Source organism: Sitophilus oryzae, unplaced genomic scaffold, assembly GCF_002938485.1.
Source record: "Sitophilus oryzae breed Bouriz unplaced genomic scaffold, Soryzae_2.0 scaffold_1745_pilon_pilon, whole genome shotgun sequence".
Taxonomy (NCBI): Eukaryota; Metazoa; Arthropoda; class Insecta; order Coleoptera; family Curculionidae; genus Sitophilus; species Sitophilus oryzae.
The window spans coordinates 43,214-60,718 of record NW_022146441.1 but is presented as its reverse complement, the minus strand read 5'-3'; the positions used below and the strand labels follow the sequence as shown (position 1 = coordinate 60,718).

At 32.5% G+C, this 17,505-nt stretch overlaps 1 protein-coding gene across 1 annotated transcript in view; it reads left to right on the top strand.

Annotated features, from left to right (window-relative positions):
• Positions 1-17,505, top strand: part of LOC115881984 (vesicular acetylcholine transporter) — a 42,045-nt gene that overhangs the window by 8,112 nt on the left and 16,428 nt on the right. The window contains 8 exon segments of the mRNA XM_030899752.1: positions 3,179-3,593; positions 6,480-6,600; positions 9,232-9,363; positions 9,365-9,538; positions 9,540-9,587; positions 9,589-9,844; positions 9,847-9,984; positions 9,987-10,601. Coding sequence (XP_030755612.1) covers positions 3,418-3,593; positions 6,480-6,600; positions 9,232-9,363; positions 9,365-9,538; positions 9,540-9,587; positions 9,589-9,844; positions 9,847-9,984; positions 9,987-10,601 — 1,660 coding nt within the window. The 5' untranslated portion in view covers positions 3,179-3,417.

Below are 17,505 nucleotides of genomic sequence, written 5' to 3'. Positions count from 1 at the left end.
TTTAGATAATATTTTTTTCATAACTATCTGCTACACCTTCAATAACTTTCAAACGAGTCGATTAAATGAAAAATCATATCAGACATTTTTTGAAGACCATTCAATTTCCTAGAAGGATATGTATTGTTTTTTACAATACGCTGATTGGTTAAACGCAATAAAATTTCGTAAAACAAAAAAAATTATGATGAGACACCTCTTAATATTAAAATTAAGATCTGAAACTTTACCAGAATTTTTTTTTCGTCATCGTGAAATATATTTTCACGGTAACTTTTTATTTGGTTCGGCCTAATATGTGGAGTGGTCAAAATTAAAACGGATCAATCCATTTTCCTGCTATTTTAGAATAATCTTCTTTATACGTTTATAAAATATTGTTTTTCTCAGTAGAGAAACGAATCAAGTCATACTTCACGCATTAAGCAGCTATAGTCTGTTTCTCTTTGGTTTCTGAATATTCTGTTGATTCCTTTTAGAAATGAATTGGATCAGGTCCATAAAATTTAACACTGTGCGCAATTTCAACACACGTGCTAAATTTTAGAGCTAAAAAATCCTTTTTTTGATAAAATGGATGACAATGAAACAAAGTCTGAACAATTTACGTCAAGTGAATCAAATTACCAGCCATATGAAAGATCTGATTCTATAGATTCTGAAAATAGAGTTTGATTTATCATTATGTTCACTATTACTACATCACATGTTGTTGATCTGAATAAAACTACACGAGGAAGAAAAATCTTATCATTTCATATAGACGTAAAGTAACAATCTCTAAATGGCAACCCATGAAAGATTTTCTTCCCTTTATCGCGCATATACAGGGTTGTTCACCACATACGACACGGAGTATTGTAGCTAAACGATGAGATTTTTACAAATTATAAGTTTTGGGTTCGATGAAGGACTATTAGAGGTACAATTTAAAAATAATTTTACAAGATACAGAGTGTCCCACATAAGTAAAAAATATCAAAGTTGTATTTTTTTAAATGAAACACCCTGTATATTATTACATTTTTAGTTTCTACGATTAAAATAAAGGTAAATTTGATTAAGGTTTATTATACTTAAACCTTACCGTTTTTGAAATATTTTCAATTTTGTGAAATTGCAGCAAAAATTTTAAGGCTTCATTTCTCCAAGGGTATCAATGTTTTTAATACTAAATATTTAATGAAGTTTATTTATTGATCAGTTATTGTGTTGCAATAATAAAAATAATACTACCTTATACAGAGTGTCTAAAAATTTATTTTAAATAATTATTAGTTTCAAACGGCTATAACTTGTTTAATTTAAATGGAACACCCTGTATATTTTGAGAGAATCAGATGCACAATTTAATTGTCTATGAAATTATATTATACCATTTTTTACGTATCTCTTTAAGTTTCCGTAGAAAATGCATTTTCTTGTAATTTAGAACTTATTTATCAATATACCCATGGAATATTAACATTTTAGATTATTTTTAGGGATGTACCAAATTTTTAAAGAGTACAGATACTAATTTTGTCGATATAATTCGTTTATTTCATTAAAAAATAAAAAAAACTGTTTAAATATTTGTTAAAGAGAACCAATTAATATGATTCCAGTATTCAAACTACATTAACTGACTGTTTGCGTTGATTAATAATAATTGCTCCAAATACTAAAAAACTGAATTTTGTATGGGTATTAGACAGTGTGATAAAAAGTAACACCTTAAAAATGATATTTCATTTTTTAATAAATGCTTATTTATAACAACAGAGACTTTAATTTTGATAACTTATTATTATATTGATTTCTGACTCAAATCCACATTTATTTATAATAATTTATTAACGAACACAATTAAGTATGTAATTAATTAGTATATGTGCGGAAATAATGGTGTTATATGTAATTACTGGTATACTCTTTTATAAATATTTAAATAGTTTTCTTTTTGCATACAAATGGGCTAGTAATATTATCTTTTTTGCTAAAAACGATAATATTACTAGCCTGTACATTTTGTACATTTGTTGCTTTAAAAACAATCTAAAATGTCAATATTCCATGGATATATTGATAAATGATGTCTAAATTATAAGAAAATGCATTTTCTACGAAAACTTGAAGGGATAGGTAAAAAATGGTATAATACAATTTGATAGACAATTAAATTGTGCATCTGATTCTCCTAAAATATACAGGGTGTTTCATTTAAATTAAACAAGTTATTGCCGTTTGAAGCTAATAATTATTTAAAATAAATTTTTAGACACTCTGTATAAGGTAGTATTATTTTTATTATTGCAACACAATAACTGATCAGTAAATAAACTTCAGTAAATATTTAGTATTAAAAACTTTTGACCCTTGGAGAAATGAAGCCTTAAAATTTTTACTGCAATTTCACAAAATTGAAAATATTTCAAAAATGGTAAGGTTTAAGTATAATAAATCTTAATCAAATTTACCTTTATTTTAATCGTAGAAACTAAAAATAATAATAATATACAGGGTGTTCCATTTAAAAAAATACAACTTTGATATTTTTTACTTATTTGGGACACTCTGTATCTTGTAAAATTATTTTTAAATTGTACCTCTAATAGTCCTTCATCGAACCCAAAACTTGAAATTTGTAAAAATCTCATCGTTTAGCTACAATACTCCGTGTCGTATGTGGTGAACAACCCTGTATACCATAATTTTATAAAAATCGAAGAAAGCACTATTAATAGACAAAGTGAAGTCAACAAATCTCTTAATGACGAAGAAGAATGTACCGATGAACCAATTTATATCTAAAATTTCAAATATTTTCAGAGATAAAATGGTTCAAGTCCAAAAAGTTATAAAAAACATTTTTAAAAATGACCACAGTTGTATTTTGAGTTACTTTAATTTTAATTAAGCTGAGCTTGTTTAATTTTAATTAAGTAACATTAAAAAACTTACATTTAATTAACTCTCATTTTCTCCATAATTATCTTCGAGGACTTGATCCAGTTCTCTTCGGAACCCCTCAAGTATTGATGGTAAATTTTCTGAAAATACGTACGGTAACAATTTTTTACACTTTCCAACCTCCAATTTTAATCATGGGGGGCTGGGTGGTGACTGCGCGGTGCCTCCAACCCCCCATTTTCACCCAAACAACCCCAAAAAAATAAATCCTAACTTTTCTGTTCAGGTTAAGAAGCGAGGCACCACAAGTCAACAGTCACCACCCAGGAACAACCCTCGAATCACCACCAGTATCAGTGTTAGTGTAGTTTAAGTGCATTCAGTGTCAATTTTCGATAACATCTCGATGCAGTGACCGAACAAGAGATAACGGTACAAAACTGAACGATGGAATTAGTGACTTAGAGTTAGTAGAATGCAGTAGAAGTTCGTGGTGTGAAGAATTAAGAAGGATTTTGGGGGAAAATGGCTCCGATACCAATAATCAACATGGAGTTCGGCGAGCTGAAGGAGGTGGTGTGGGCTAAGTTGCAGGAGCCGCATCACCAGCGGAAGCTGGTGTTGGTGATAGTCTCCATAGCCCTGTTGTTGGATAACATGCTTTATATGGTTATAGTACCAATAATTCCGGATTACTTGAGGTGAGTTGTATCCCAATCTTATAAAAAACTAAGAAAGGTTGCTTGCTATGAAAAGTTGTACAAATTTGTACTGTTTTATCATTTGAAACTATAATTTTAGACTTTTTTATTCATCGAAACAATAGTATTCTTGAAATAACTAATAGTTTCTTTAAAAGAGACAAGAAAACTATCAAAAAATGCTATATGGGTATTTCGCCACTGCAAGAAAATCTACAAAATAAAATAGTTGTTTTTTGTAAACTGCGTTAATCCAAACGGAAACTACTTGTCAGAAGTTAGGTTTACAGATATACAAATTTGCCTAACGAGCAAAAAAATGCTTAACGTTTCGGAAAGTTTATGTCTTTCCGTCGTCGGAAGCAAAAAAATACAAAGAATGAGAAAAAAAACTATTTAAATTAATACGAATTAATAAATTAATAGTAACGAACGTATAATTTTTAAAACAGATACCTCTACCCACAAAAACCGTTGACGTTCTGTTAAAATGACATTATATAGTCTATAAAATGAATAACTTTGAATTTTGACCGTTATTTTCACCAACATGGCAAATACAAAATCCCTCTGTCAAAAAAGTTACTGATATTCTTTAAATTGAGTGCCTGAACTAGCCTGAACGAATCAGATAGGTAACTCTTTTTACTTTCGTGAAATAGAAAAGGAAAATAATAAAACAAGTGACAAATGTCATAATTGACAAAAGTAAAATGTCATCAGCTTTTGACATTTCTAAATATTAGACCAATGCCGTCTCTATTAGAACAGCCACGGAGCGAGATTTATGACGTCACGCTAGTTAGATAATACGGATTAATAAATATGTTGGAGAATACATGGAAACATAATTATTCCTCGTATTTTTGGTTTGTATTTTAAAAATGATATAGTTTACATGAAATATACATAATATACAGTTAATAAATACAATATAATATATACCTATTTATTGTAATAAATACTTTGGCTAATAAACATGAACCATACAAATGCAGCAAATGTTTTACAATATAAAAATAATGAATAGGTGGTACATAAGATAATGGGTAAAATGTAAAATATATTTTAAATTTTGGGGTTCGAAAATCAATCTAATTTAACAAAAAACATTCAATATCTACTAATAGTGATGTATTATTATTTGCATTCACAAAATTTATTTATATATTATAATATTTACTGCAATTAATAAACTAATATAAACTTGTCAAAAGATGACCACATATTTTTTTAAATTATTATTCTTAACACAAAAACTATCTACATTGACTATGGAGTACGATTTCAGTCATATTGTAAAACATTTGCTGCATTTGTATGGTTCATAGTTTATCTGCCAAAGTATTTATTAATATAAATAGGTATATATATATTGTATTTATTAACTGTATATTATGTATATTTCAGTAAACTATCATCATTTTTAAAATACAAACCAACAAATCGAGGAATAACTATGTTTTCCATGTATTCTACAACATAGTTATTAATCTGTAGTATCTAACTAGTGTGACGTCACAAATCTCGTTCCAAGGCTGTTCTATTAGAGACGGCATTGCGTCAGCATGGCCGCAAGTTGGTAACCTAATAAAATTAACACTAGAAAAGCCCGCGGAAACTGTCAAATTCAAAGTTATTCGTTTTACAGACTATATCCAAGTTATACTTCAAAAATTAAAAATTACTACCTGATAACAATTCCTTAATAAGGTAAAACCAAAAAGCCTCAAACTTTCTGTATGATTATTTTTAATTTTTACGTATGTTATATTCTTTAAAATTAAAGAAGCCATTGCCATACATTACTAACATCTACAGATTCATGAGCAATACGTTTATTTTTATTAGATTGTGTTAAAAAAGCCTCTTTTATTTTTTTAGAAGTTATCGCTTCTTTCATTATAATTTTGGCGTTGTTAAAATTTATTCTGTGTCCTGTGTCCCATGAATAGTCGTAAATAGACTTTTTAAAGGTCTATTCACGAAACGGCAGCCAGTTCTTCACGACGATATTCTCGGTCGGGGAGTACACAAGAAGTGATGCAAGGATCCGATTTCCTTCACAAAATCAGATTTCAACCGGAAATCTCCCTCCAGGATATAGATAGAGAACTATATATCTTGACTAGTCCAACTCACAAAAAAGCCTTAAATAAAAAATGATGTTCTAGAATATTTTCTCCTCAGCCATATTCCATATCCGGTCAATGAACGAACTAAACTCAGAAATTCCACAATTAAAAGAACGAATTGCACACTGCGATCCACATCAAAAATAACCAATTTAACTACGAAATTTTTTCTGATAATTATAAAATTTCAATAACCAAAACAAAGGACAAATAAATCCAAAAACATCTGATTTGATCTGACAGTGACAAGTGACGGGCAGGCGATGATCAAAGATATAGAGAGATGGACAAAAAGCCTACTGCTGGTCGGCATCAGTGACAATATATGTATAATATCGCGGTGTATATCGGGTTGCATAATCGTAAAATTTAAATAAAATAATATTTAACACTAAAATTATAGTAAACATGATGCAAAAATAATAGCTATTTGCGATATTTTATGAGTTAGCACACAGAGGTCGTTGCGAGGAAATTTGACTGTTACAAAATCGATTAAGTTTTTCTCAAATTACCTAAAATCGGCTTGTCCAAAATTGTTCAAATTTGGCATGTGTGTTTACCAAATGTAGACCTTAAAAAAGTCTATTTACGACTTCGCTATAAAATCCATAGGAGAGCCAATATCTGGACAGTTGGTATATATCCTATACTCTAGATGGCAAGCAACCTTCTTAGTTTAATGATACTTGAGTTGTACCAATTTAGGGGTATATTATGGAGTGTAATTGTGTTGTTTTTGACGTTCCAGGTATATAGGGGCTTACACTGACGATCCCATTCCGGGAAACGTGACGTTGCCTCCCGGGACACCTTTCAAACACGACCACCATGGCCAAGACTCAGCCACAGGCATCCTCTTCGCTTCCAAAGTGAGTAACAACTTAAATCTTTGTAGAAAACTTGCTACTCAAGACTCTGGCTATCCTTTAACTCCTTAAACTCCTTTTATAACAATATTTCTATTGTTGATCACCAACGAGCAATGTTTTTAAAATACAGTTTCATTTGAACTGAATATGACCCCGATGAACAGTTGCCTGTATGTGATTAGAACAACTGCAGTATGTCTAGGTACGATATTAAAGTCCGTTTTGCTATATTCCCGAAAAGTAGCAAAATAAGCGTTCGACATTTAACGTTTTATGTTAAACTGGCTAGGTATTTTTACACAAATGAAGAAGGAAATTAAAGATAAAGGATTATACTATCATCAGAAATTAAAGATTAAAGGATCATACGTCAAACATCAACAAAATATTCCTTTTGTTTGGAATATATTTTCTCGAAAATAAAGACATAATTTAAAATTCCGTTATATTACGAAAATAGATTGAAGTTTTGTGGTTGTAGTTGTGTATATATCACTGTAGAATTTAGAATTTAGAATGAGTGGAGGGGTTAATCACTGCGACCTTACAGATCCATTGTGTCCCCTTTCTTGAGTCATAACTCATCATACAGTCCCAGGGCTTTGACAAAAGCCGTATCTGGGACGGTTTTATAGAGGGTAGTTCTCCATCTCCAATATCAGTCGTACCAAAGTTCACGGCACGAATGGTTGTCGTCTCGGCGCACTCAATAATGAGGTGTACTGGTGTTTCCCCATTTTCCCCACAGAATCTGCATTCGCCCTTTCTTCTTAGTTTCAATCTACTGAGGTGTTCATTGAGGAGACAGTGTCCTGTTAAAAACCGCGTGACAATCCGAAGATTGTTCTTACTTAAACCCAGGAAGATCTGTGATTTTTCTTGATCATAAGCCCTTAGAAACTTCTTCGAGTATCTTAGACCGTTGCAAGATTCCCATTCCAGGTTGCGGACGGAATCTTCCAAGTTCTTGAGTTCCGCCTTGAGTTGGTAACCACTTGGAAAGCAGAACGGTTCTGGTCCAGTTAGTGAAGTGTTCGCTCCTTTTCTAGCTAGATCATTTGCATTTTCATTGCCTTCTATCCCTTGGTGAGCAGGCACCTAGAGTAGGAGGACTTTGTTTTTTTTACCTAATTTATTTAGCTTCTCTATGCATTCTTTGACCAATTTCGAGTTGATTGATACTGAGTTGATCGCTTTTAACGCTGCTTGACTATCAGATAAGATGGCTATTTCTTGTTTCCGATAGTTCCTATCTAAGATAAGTTGTACGCATCTTTCGATAGCGTAGATTTCTGCCTGTAGGATGCTAGGGTAAGTGCCCATTGGTTCGGAGTATTTAGCTCTCGGCCCAAACACTCCGATCCCTGTTCCCGTATTGGTTTTGGAAGCATCAGTATACCAAGTTATGGTATGGTCTTTTAACTGCTGGGCAAGCGTTTCGCTCTTCCAATTCTTTTTATTGCTCAATACTACATTGAGATGCTTCTCAAAGTTGTACGTTCTTGGCATATCGTCCATTGGGAGTTGCAGGAGTGGTATTTCCTTTATAAGGGTGTTCCAAGCCCCTGATCTGACAATTCTCCCAGTACTAATTCCGTTAGTGACCATTCTAATCATTGTCGCATTGGCATATCTACCAATGACAATGTGCAGTGGTGTTAGATCTAGAATGACCTCCTGCTTGCATAGGTTTAGCCTTGCCGTCCGTTGCTCTAGTTTTGTGTACCAGGCAACTGGTCCATAAGTAATCATGGGTCTTACTATCATGGTATACATCCAGTGCAAAATGTTAGGGGAGCAGCCCCATCTATTTCCGGCCAGTCTTCTGCATATCATGAGAGCCTTTATAGCTTTGCTGGTAGTGTTCTTAATATGTCTGTTCTACAGGAGTTTACTGTCCAGGGTTATTCCCAGATTTAACTTCCTGTGTTGGCAGTATTTCCTTTCCATCTAGTTGGATTCTTTTCAAGTTTTTCAGACTTCGCTTTCTGGTGAATGGCACTATCGCGGTTTTGTCTGAGTTGATACTCAGCCCGACAGTTCTACACCATCTCTCAGTGATACGGAGTCCTCTTTGGATAATATCACACAAGGTGCCTTCATGTTTCCCCCGAGCGATCATGACTATGTCATCTGCATACCCAATGCAGTGTATTCCCGCTAGAGTTATATCACTGTAATATAATTTATATGGTTTTGTAACAAATCTCTCTCTATTTTATGTCAAATGCTGAATCTCTGCAAACCTTTATCAAGCCTTAACCGAAGCACGTATGTTTGGAATTTTGGGTGTGGATTAACACGGCAGAATGGGGCTAAGAGTTAGGCAGATTACTGAAATATAATATATATTTCCTTCGACCACACACCCGCTTTACCCGACCACTGAGAGCAACTCGAACAGTTCAGGGTAATATACTCTTAAGGATCTTAATATAACTAGAGTTTTATTAAGAGTAGGTAGCCTTGTCTGTTTCTAATAGCTTACAGGAAAATCTATTCCATGTTTATGCTGTACTATACCAGTCCTTATTCCTTCCAACATTCTTGAGCCATCAATCAAGCTGTAAACTTTAGTCTTAACTACTCAACCTCGCTTTTGCTTTGTGACAATACCTCTCTTTATTCCAGGCCATCGTCCAGCTCATGATCAACCCGTTCTCCGGAGCCCTCATCGACCGCATCGGCTACGACATCCCCATGATGATCGGCCTGTGCATCATGTTCCTGTCCACGGCCGTCTTCGCCTGCGGCCGCAGCTACGGGAGTCCTCTTCTTCGCGCGCAGCCTCCAAGGAGTCGGCTCGGCCTTCGCGGACACCTCCGGCCTGGCCATGATCGCCGACCGCTTCACAGAAGAAACAGAGCGCTCCAAAGCGCTGGGCATAGCTCTGGCCTTCATCAGTTTCGGCTGCCTGGTAGCCCCACCCTTCGGAGTGAGCGCTCTACCAGTTCGCGGGCAAGGAAATGCCCTTTTTGATCCTGGCTTTTCGTGTCTCTACTCGATGGGTTCATGCTCTTGATCGTGATGAAGCCGTTGAAGGCTCAGTTGAAAGACGCGCAGGTCAGCAAGCCTCCGTCGGTTCCTATTTGGAGATTGTTCATGGATCCGTACATTGCTGTTTGTTCCGGAGCTCTAATGATGGCGAACGTAGCTCTGGCGTTCTTGGAACCAACCATATCTCTTTGGATGGAAGACAACCTTACGACGGACAACTGGAAGATCGGAATGGTATGGTTACCGGCGTTTTTCCTCATGTTTTAGGTGTAATTATTACGGTAAAGATCGCAAAAAAGTATCCTCACCATCAGTGGCTTATGGCTGCAGTAGGACTAGCCTTGGAAGGGCTATGCTGTTTTATAATACCGTTCTCTACAAGCTATGTGGTCTGATGATACCGCTTTGCGGAATATGCTTTGGAATCGCCTTGATAGACACTGCATTACTTCCAACCTTAGGATACCTAGTAGACGTACGATATGTCTCAGTTTACGGAAGCATCTACGCTATAGCCGACATCTCCTATTCCGTAGCATACGCAATAGGTCCTATAATAGCGGGAGAAGTCGTAGAAGCTATAGGCTTCACAGCATTAAACGTAGGGATAGCTCTTTCAAACCTAGCATACGTGCCATTACTCTCCTACCTAAAACACATCTACGACTTCAAGCCCTTCGAAAACGAAGCCAATATCTTGATGTCAGACCCACCAAACAAGGAGTACCAAACTTACTCAATGCAAGAACAGAAAACCGTAGAAGAAAACGTACAAAACCACCTGGAATACCGTCAGCAAGAAACCAAGTTCGACGATTACGAGCCACAAAGCTACCAGTACCCGGAGCAGAATCAGTCGTACCAGAACCAAACGTACCAAGGACCTCAAGTACCTCCTAGACCTGTCCAAGGTCAAGGGAGGGTGTTACCTCAGCAACCGGCGAATCCTTTCAGGCCGCAAGGGCCACCTACGATGTCCACGGGAGGCAACCCTTTCAGGCAGGGTATGTAGATTAAGAGAATTCGTACTTAGGAGTGAACTAGGTAAAAGAAAATGAATGTAGTTATATGAAAATTTAAAGTTTTTTGTATATATAGGTATTTTATAGCCTGTGAGACAGAAATCAATTTTATTATAGTCATTTCGCGATGTCTGATACCTAAAAAAGAATTTGAATGTATGGTAGACAATGGTTCAGTATTGAAACTAAAAGATATAACTCCTAAAACTACTGAACTTATAGAGGGTGTCCCAGGCTGAGCGTGCATTAGAAGGTTCTAGAGAACCACAATATCTAGATCAGAGATTATTTCTAGATTCTTTCTTCCACATCAAGAAAAATGTACGTTTTCAAACTAAATCTTAAATAACTTAAAAACGATTTATTTTAGGTATAGGAACATGTATACTCAAAAAGTAACGAATTGGAAAACCGTTTTACTAGTGAAATAAAAAAGTGGGTTTCCATTTGAAAAAAATGATTTATGATAATTTTTAATCGCTCAATTCCATGACAGCTACCGCCATTATTATATGACATTTGAACAATTTAATTTTTGAAATAAATAGCCACGTGTCTTCTCTTTACACAGTGGCTGTGGTAATCACTAAATTTGACTTTTAGGCTATACAAATTTTTTTGACAGGTAGTTTTTTCGTCCAAAAATTTTAAATATTTTTTTTTCTCAAAAACGGTTAATGGTAAACAGAGAGTGTTTAATATCAAAATTCATAAAATTTTACAGAGAATTTAAGTATGTAATAAAAAATGGGGGCGCGCATTTAAAATAACAATGTTGCTGTCAACTTCCGCCAGGGTTCGGAAGTAGTTAATTGAGACGTAATTTACCTGATTAACTACGTGTAGTTTTTCTTCAAAAACTACGTCTTTTCCCTTTCATTAACTACATGAAAACTACGTTAATAAGCTATGTATTGATATTATGAATAATTTTCCTTTGTATGAGGTGTAATAGAGATAATATGGTGTAAATATTATATTTAAAGCCATATTTATATTTTTCACATAGCTTTTTTCACAAGCTTCAACTTATTAAAACCTCACCACAAACCTTTGATATTTGAAAGTTACATACATAAGTTACATAAACTACACCCTCTATATAAACTACATTAACTACATGTAATGTAGTTTATGTAGTTTTTAAAGGTAACTTGTAGTTTTCCGAACCCTGACTTCCGGTATTTCCGGAAGTGCCGCCATATTGAAAATATTTTTAATCGATAGATCTCGTTGTGAAACAATGATGTGCAAAAAATCTCCGATGTAGATATTGTGGTTCTCTAGAAACTTTAGCCTGAGACACCCTGTATACTAGAGCCGAGCATTCACATGCTCGGAGTCAAGCATGAGGTTATCCATTGAGAATACCTTGGAATACCTACATTGGAGCATTGATAAACTAAACTGTATATGCGAGAAGGTAACTTTTGATGAAGTTGGCATATGTTAAAAATAATCTGTTGCAAACTTTGTTAATAAAAAAATCTGACTTTCAGGCTAAAAATTAATTTTTTTATTGTTTAATATAAGGGTAAGATCAAAGAGGTTAAATACTGTGACTCAATACTTAAAATATATGAATTTTCTTGAAAAAAAAAAGTTTTTGTTGATGGTTTATAATTCGTTTGAAACTAAAGAAGATTTAAACAAACTTTTGAAAGCTATAGGTCTTTTTATTCTTTTGTTGTTAGGATTAGATTTTACTTTTTATAACTGAAGATACTTCAAAACTCTTTGATCAATATAATTCCATGGTGTGGTTACGGGTAGATTTAAATAGTTATAATCTATTCACCAATACAATTAAGGTTTTCCTATATTTTTTGGAATTAAGATGAGATTGAATAAAACAAGGTAATTCTAGAATTTTCTACTATCTCTCTTTCGAAAAAGTTGAAGTCCGTTAAGAGAATAAAATAAAACAAAAAGCCAAGGAATGCTAAGAAATCCGCACTTTTATTTTTATTTTGCGTCCGCACTTACCAGCGTAATTTGAAAAGCGGCAACACGGCCGGTCCACCATGCTGACCCACCTCCACCTCCACACAAGGCCTTTCAACCTGTTCCAATATGGCGGAGATAGAAGTGCTATATTTGGCGCGGCCAATTTTTAAAACCTGTTTTTTTTTTTTATTTCCAAATAGACATTTTACACAAATGTCAGGTTAGATTACGTAATATTTCACTAACTTTTTAATGAAGTCTAAAAAGGAGAGTTCTCCACATAAAGGTATGAAATTTTTGTGTGCTTTTGCCAGAAACGTCGGTTGGTTATTTTTAAAATGGTCTGTTTTCTCAGAAAATGGGTAGTATTAAAATATTCAAAATAAAAAAAAAAAAAAAAAAAAAAAAAAAAAAAAAAAAAAAAAAAAAAAAAAAATATAGGTATTATAAAAAAATAAATATATAATAATATAAACTAAATATTCAGTTACAAACCCTTACCTACCATAGTTTAGGATTTACTGAACGTTTGATTAATATATACTATTATGGACAGTATATAGGAAGTTACTTGTCTTATTAAAAGCCCAGCAGTACGTCTCTTGGAATTATAATTCTACTGGCGAGGTAAAAATATAGGAATATTTTTTCTATGTTTCGCATCATTACACAAATGGAATAAATTTAAACTATAATAGGTGAGGATGAAATAAAATATATTATGTGTTTCAAGATTTTATATAAAAACTAAATACCTTTTTGGGGTTCGTAAGTAAAACTTACGCTTAGCTTAGTTTTCTTTAATCTTTCTCTTTACATAGGACATTGTCTTTGTGGTAAAGACGTCATTCTTTTTTTTGCTTAGTTCTTCAATAAAAATATTGGATATTCTGAACAAGATGGATTTAATAATAAATTCGACATATTGAGGCAATTGTGACCCTAAAGGGACTTGTCAGGCCATTTTATGTTTTCAAATATCAATGTGTCAGAAATATCTCATGATCTTTTTGATGTAGCTTGATTCTTCTTGTCTTTTGTATAGTGGGGTAAATTAGAAGCGGTAATATAACTACCGCATCCCTCACTGGAGTGGCTCCCACAGAGACTTTGGCCTTTGGCCTTTTTGAGGCATATTTATTGCACTTCTTATCCGAGAACTACTAGTAGGGGTGAAATTATCTCTTTTAATATCTGTCAACCAATTTTTATGAAGCTCGTCATTTTAGAGATATAAAGCAGAGCATTTGGGACCTCTTATGATTCCCGTATTGATTTGGACAAGGAGCGTAAAGGCGTACTACAATAAAATGTTAATACCTATCTTTTTATTATACCTATCTCTAATATTTTTTTAATTTATAAAGAGGTACTATACGGACAGCGGTGAAGGGTTTTTACTCATTTAGGTGTAATATCTTGATAAATACTTTTAGTTCTTACCTTAAAATAATTAATAATAGAGGGGTACGACAAGCACAAAAGTTTGAAGTTCCCTATGTGGAATGTCTAGTTTGGATTTTGGCTTCACACTTTATTATTTTTATCACAATTTTTCTGATCACACCATGCTGAACACTAAGAACTAAACAAACGTGTTGCAGAGGCACAACGAACTAGAGATAATTAATTATTTCTGAATCCACAATCCAAGGAACAAGGGAAACCACAACTGGCTTTTCAGGTTAAAGGAAAACAATTTAATAATGCGCTGCCTTCGCTGCCATATTTGCCTTGCGCATATCATGTTGATTGGCCTTGAGTTGTGGTGGTGCTGGTCAAATCAAATAGCAATGTTGCCAGTTGTTTGCTGGCGCACGAGCACGGCGCTGTAATGTGATTGGACGTATTTACTTTCATACAATCATCAATTGGCACTAAAATTATTTCAAATTAAAGCAATTTTGAGGGCCTATGAAAATTATTCAGTGTCCTTGGAACTATTTTTGGATAAATGTACTGAAATAGTCTTTTATTTCAGATTTTATTGTCCATGAATTGGGTATTTTATTTTTTGTGAAAGAGCTAAAGGATTCTAATAAGGCTAAGTAGTAGTAGTCCATATTTTGTACAAAGATGTATAAAATTACGTTGTTGTGTTTGAGAGAAATTTTTGAGTGTAACTGTTTTCAAAAACAATTCAATTATAGACCAGTTCTTACATTTTCTATATATAGGAAAATATATCAACTGAGATCGCAAACATATCAGAGCTTTCAAGCTCACGTTCTATACATATCGTGATAATAGACTTAAGTTTACTGTAAAATAGTTACTATAAATAGTGTATGATTCTCTGTCCGACATCTGAGACAGATAGATGTAAGCTTTGTAGAATATATACCTTATAAAAACATCGAAAAAGAGTGTGGTAACTTCATCAGTATCGACAAATACAGAGTAAACCATTATTACACGAAATCCTTATGCAGAATTTTACGTTAGGATTTTGCGTTTTATTGGTTGCATATCTAGTATTAATTAGCTAATTTTCAGAGAGATTGTATCCTGACGTTTCACACATATCATAATAGAATTAGCCCTGCCCATTGTGGGACAACGTTGTTACTGTTAATGGATATCTGAAAATATAAGTATTCCTTAGAAATAAACAAACTATCTCTACTGTTAGTTCAGACTAAAAAAGAAGTATTATATTTATTTTTTCTTTAAATAGAATTTTCCAAATTATACAAGAACAATTCTATATAGTCTGTGCTTGTACATGCTGAACATTGGGCAACTTTAAAATATCGTGGAAATGATTTTTTGGAAAAATATTTTTTTTTTTTTTTTTTTTAATTAAAAAATGAAAATACAAAGGTAATAGAAATTGGAAAAATAGTTATTTTTTATACAAAAGACGATAAAATACCATTTTATCACGTCGACCAAGATAAAAAGCTCACACACTGAATAGGTATCGGCGAGACTGAGCAGCACAGTCCAGTCGGAAAGTCGATTATGTATACCTGGGTCACTTTGATCGACATGGTCAGGTGCGTCACCAACTGTAATTGAGGCATAGACGAGGGAGAGTTTAAATTCAAATTTAGTCCAAATTCGAGACAGCATTTCAAAAATTATAAATTATTATTACTATTTATATTTTTATGAAAAAAAACTTTTTTTTATATTTTATGCTTTTATGTTTTTTTTTTTTTATTTTTTTATAGTTTATGCTTTATGATTGCACATTAATATATTTAGATCTTAACAAAACCCACATAAAATTAGTGAAATAGAGTGGATGATGGGGATAAAATATACTACATGACTCATAGCTTGACCGATTTTAACAAATTTGTTTTTTTTTTTTTTTTTTTTTTTTGTTCTTTTAAAAACATTTTTTTTTTTTTTATATGAAAAATGGTCAAATAAAACTTCTATTTTTTTTGTTAAAATAAAAACTGAAATTATGCATTTTCATTACAAACATTTATATGTAGCTTTTATTTCAGTTTTAAAATCTTTGTTTTAAGTCAGTATGGAAATACAAAAAACCAGGAAACATGTTTACATTTTGTTTTAATGATTTTTTTTTTTTTTTTTTTTTTTTTTATTTTATTTTTTAGAATCTATAATATACGTATAAATGATATTCTACGTTTGTGAGTAGAAAAATTATATATTAGAAACACATTTGTTAGTGATAAAATTGTATTGCATATTATAACAATAAAAAAAAAAAAAAAAAAAAAAAAAAAAAAAAAAAAAAAAAAAAAAAAAATAAAATGTAAACACAAGTTACTCTGAAATGACTACAAACTTAAAATAACAAAACAAAAATATAATAAAGAAGTCAAAGAATTGAAAGAAAATATAAATAGTTTTTATGGTACCGTATTATCGAAAAGGAACGACATCAGCGATGACCATGAAATGAACTTATGAAAAGGAATTACAAAATTTACATAGTGGAGCAATTGAAACGTTGTAAAGTTACTATTTTTGTCCTACCTTTGACAGTCTGAGCCAGATTTTAACGGTTGCTATGAAAAATAATCCTTATGTATCGCATGTTCGTAGTTAAAGTTAAAGCACTTCATATACTGTTAAATTACACCCTGTATGTTTTTTTACAACTGAATTTGATAAGGAAGCAAACATTCTTGTAATATCTCACTGAAATCGTCCCATATTCTCCTAGATATCTAATAGCAATATTTTTGCAAAATGTATAGTAATAATAATGAGACGACTCTTAGTGTCAATTTTATCGATGTACGCCACTAAACAAAACGTAAAAAATGAAATGTAATGGATACATATCTAATTTTTGCCTCTAAATACTTTGGTAAATGTTACTTAAGCCTATATAATTATAAATATACATATAATATAATATACACTCACTATATATATATATACACATGGAATATATTTTAGGGATATATTTTTACCTTGCTCACTCTGTAGGGTTATGTATGTATGGAGTGAAGCGTGGTGCATAAACACATACAAATTTTCAATAATTATTCCGTTGGTTTAAAAAAATGCAAACATTTTTTCACATAAACATTATTACCATATCTATATCAAAGTAATATCTTATTTAAAAAATATATTTTCATATTATATAAAAAGAATATATGCTATAAATGCTATATATAAAAAAAAATATTACAAACCCACATTCCTAAAGAGTTTTGCATCCAGGATTTTTCATTATTATTTACTGTATTTTTCACATTAGATGTTAATTAGATGTACAAAAACTAAAAGAGAAAATTAAAGAAGCACACGGCTGGCAAAACATGTACATAAAACATTCCAAAAATTATTCTCCATCTCTTTTTTTTTTATCATTAAACACATTCCTCGATATTTTCCCTACAGGAATTGCCCTAAGCTTAAATATGTAAAAAATCTAGAAATAGTAGCGAGGTTTAGCTCATAGCGCCATCTATGAACGCCCTTCTGTACTAAAAGGCTCAAT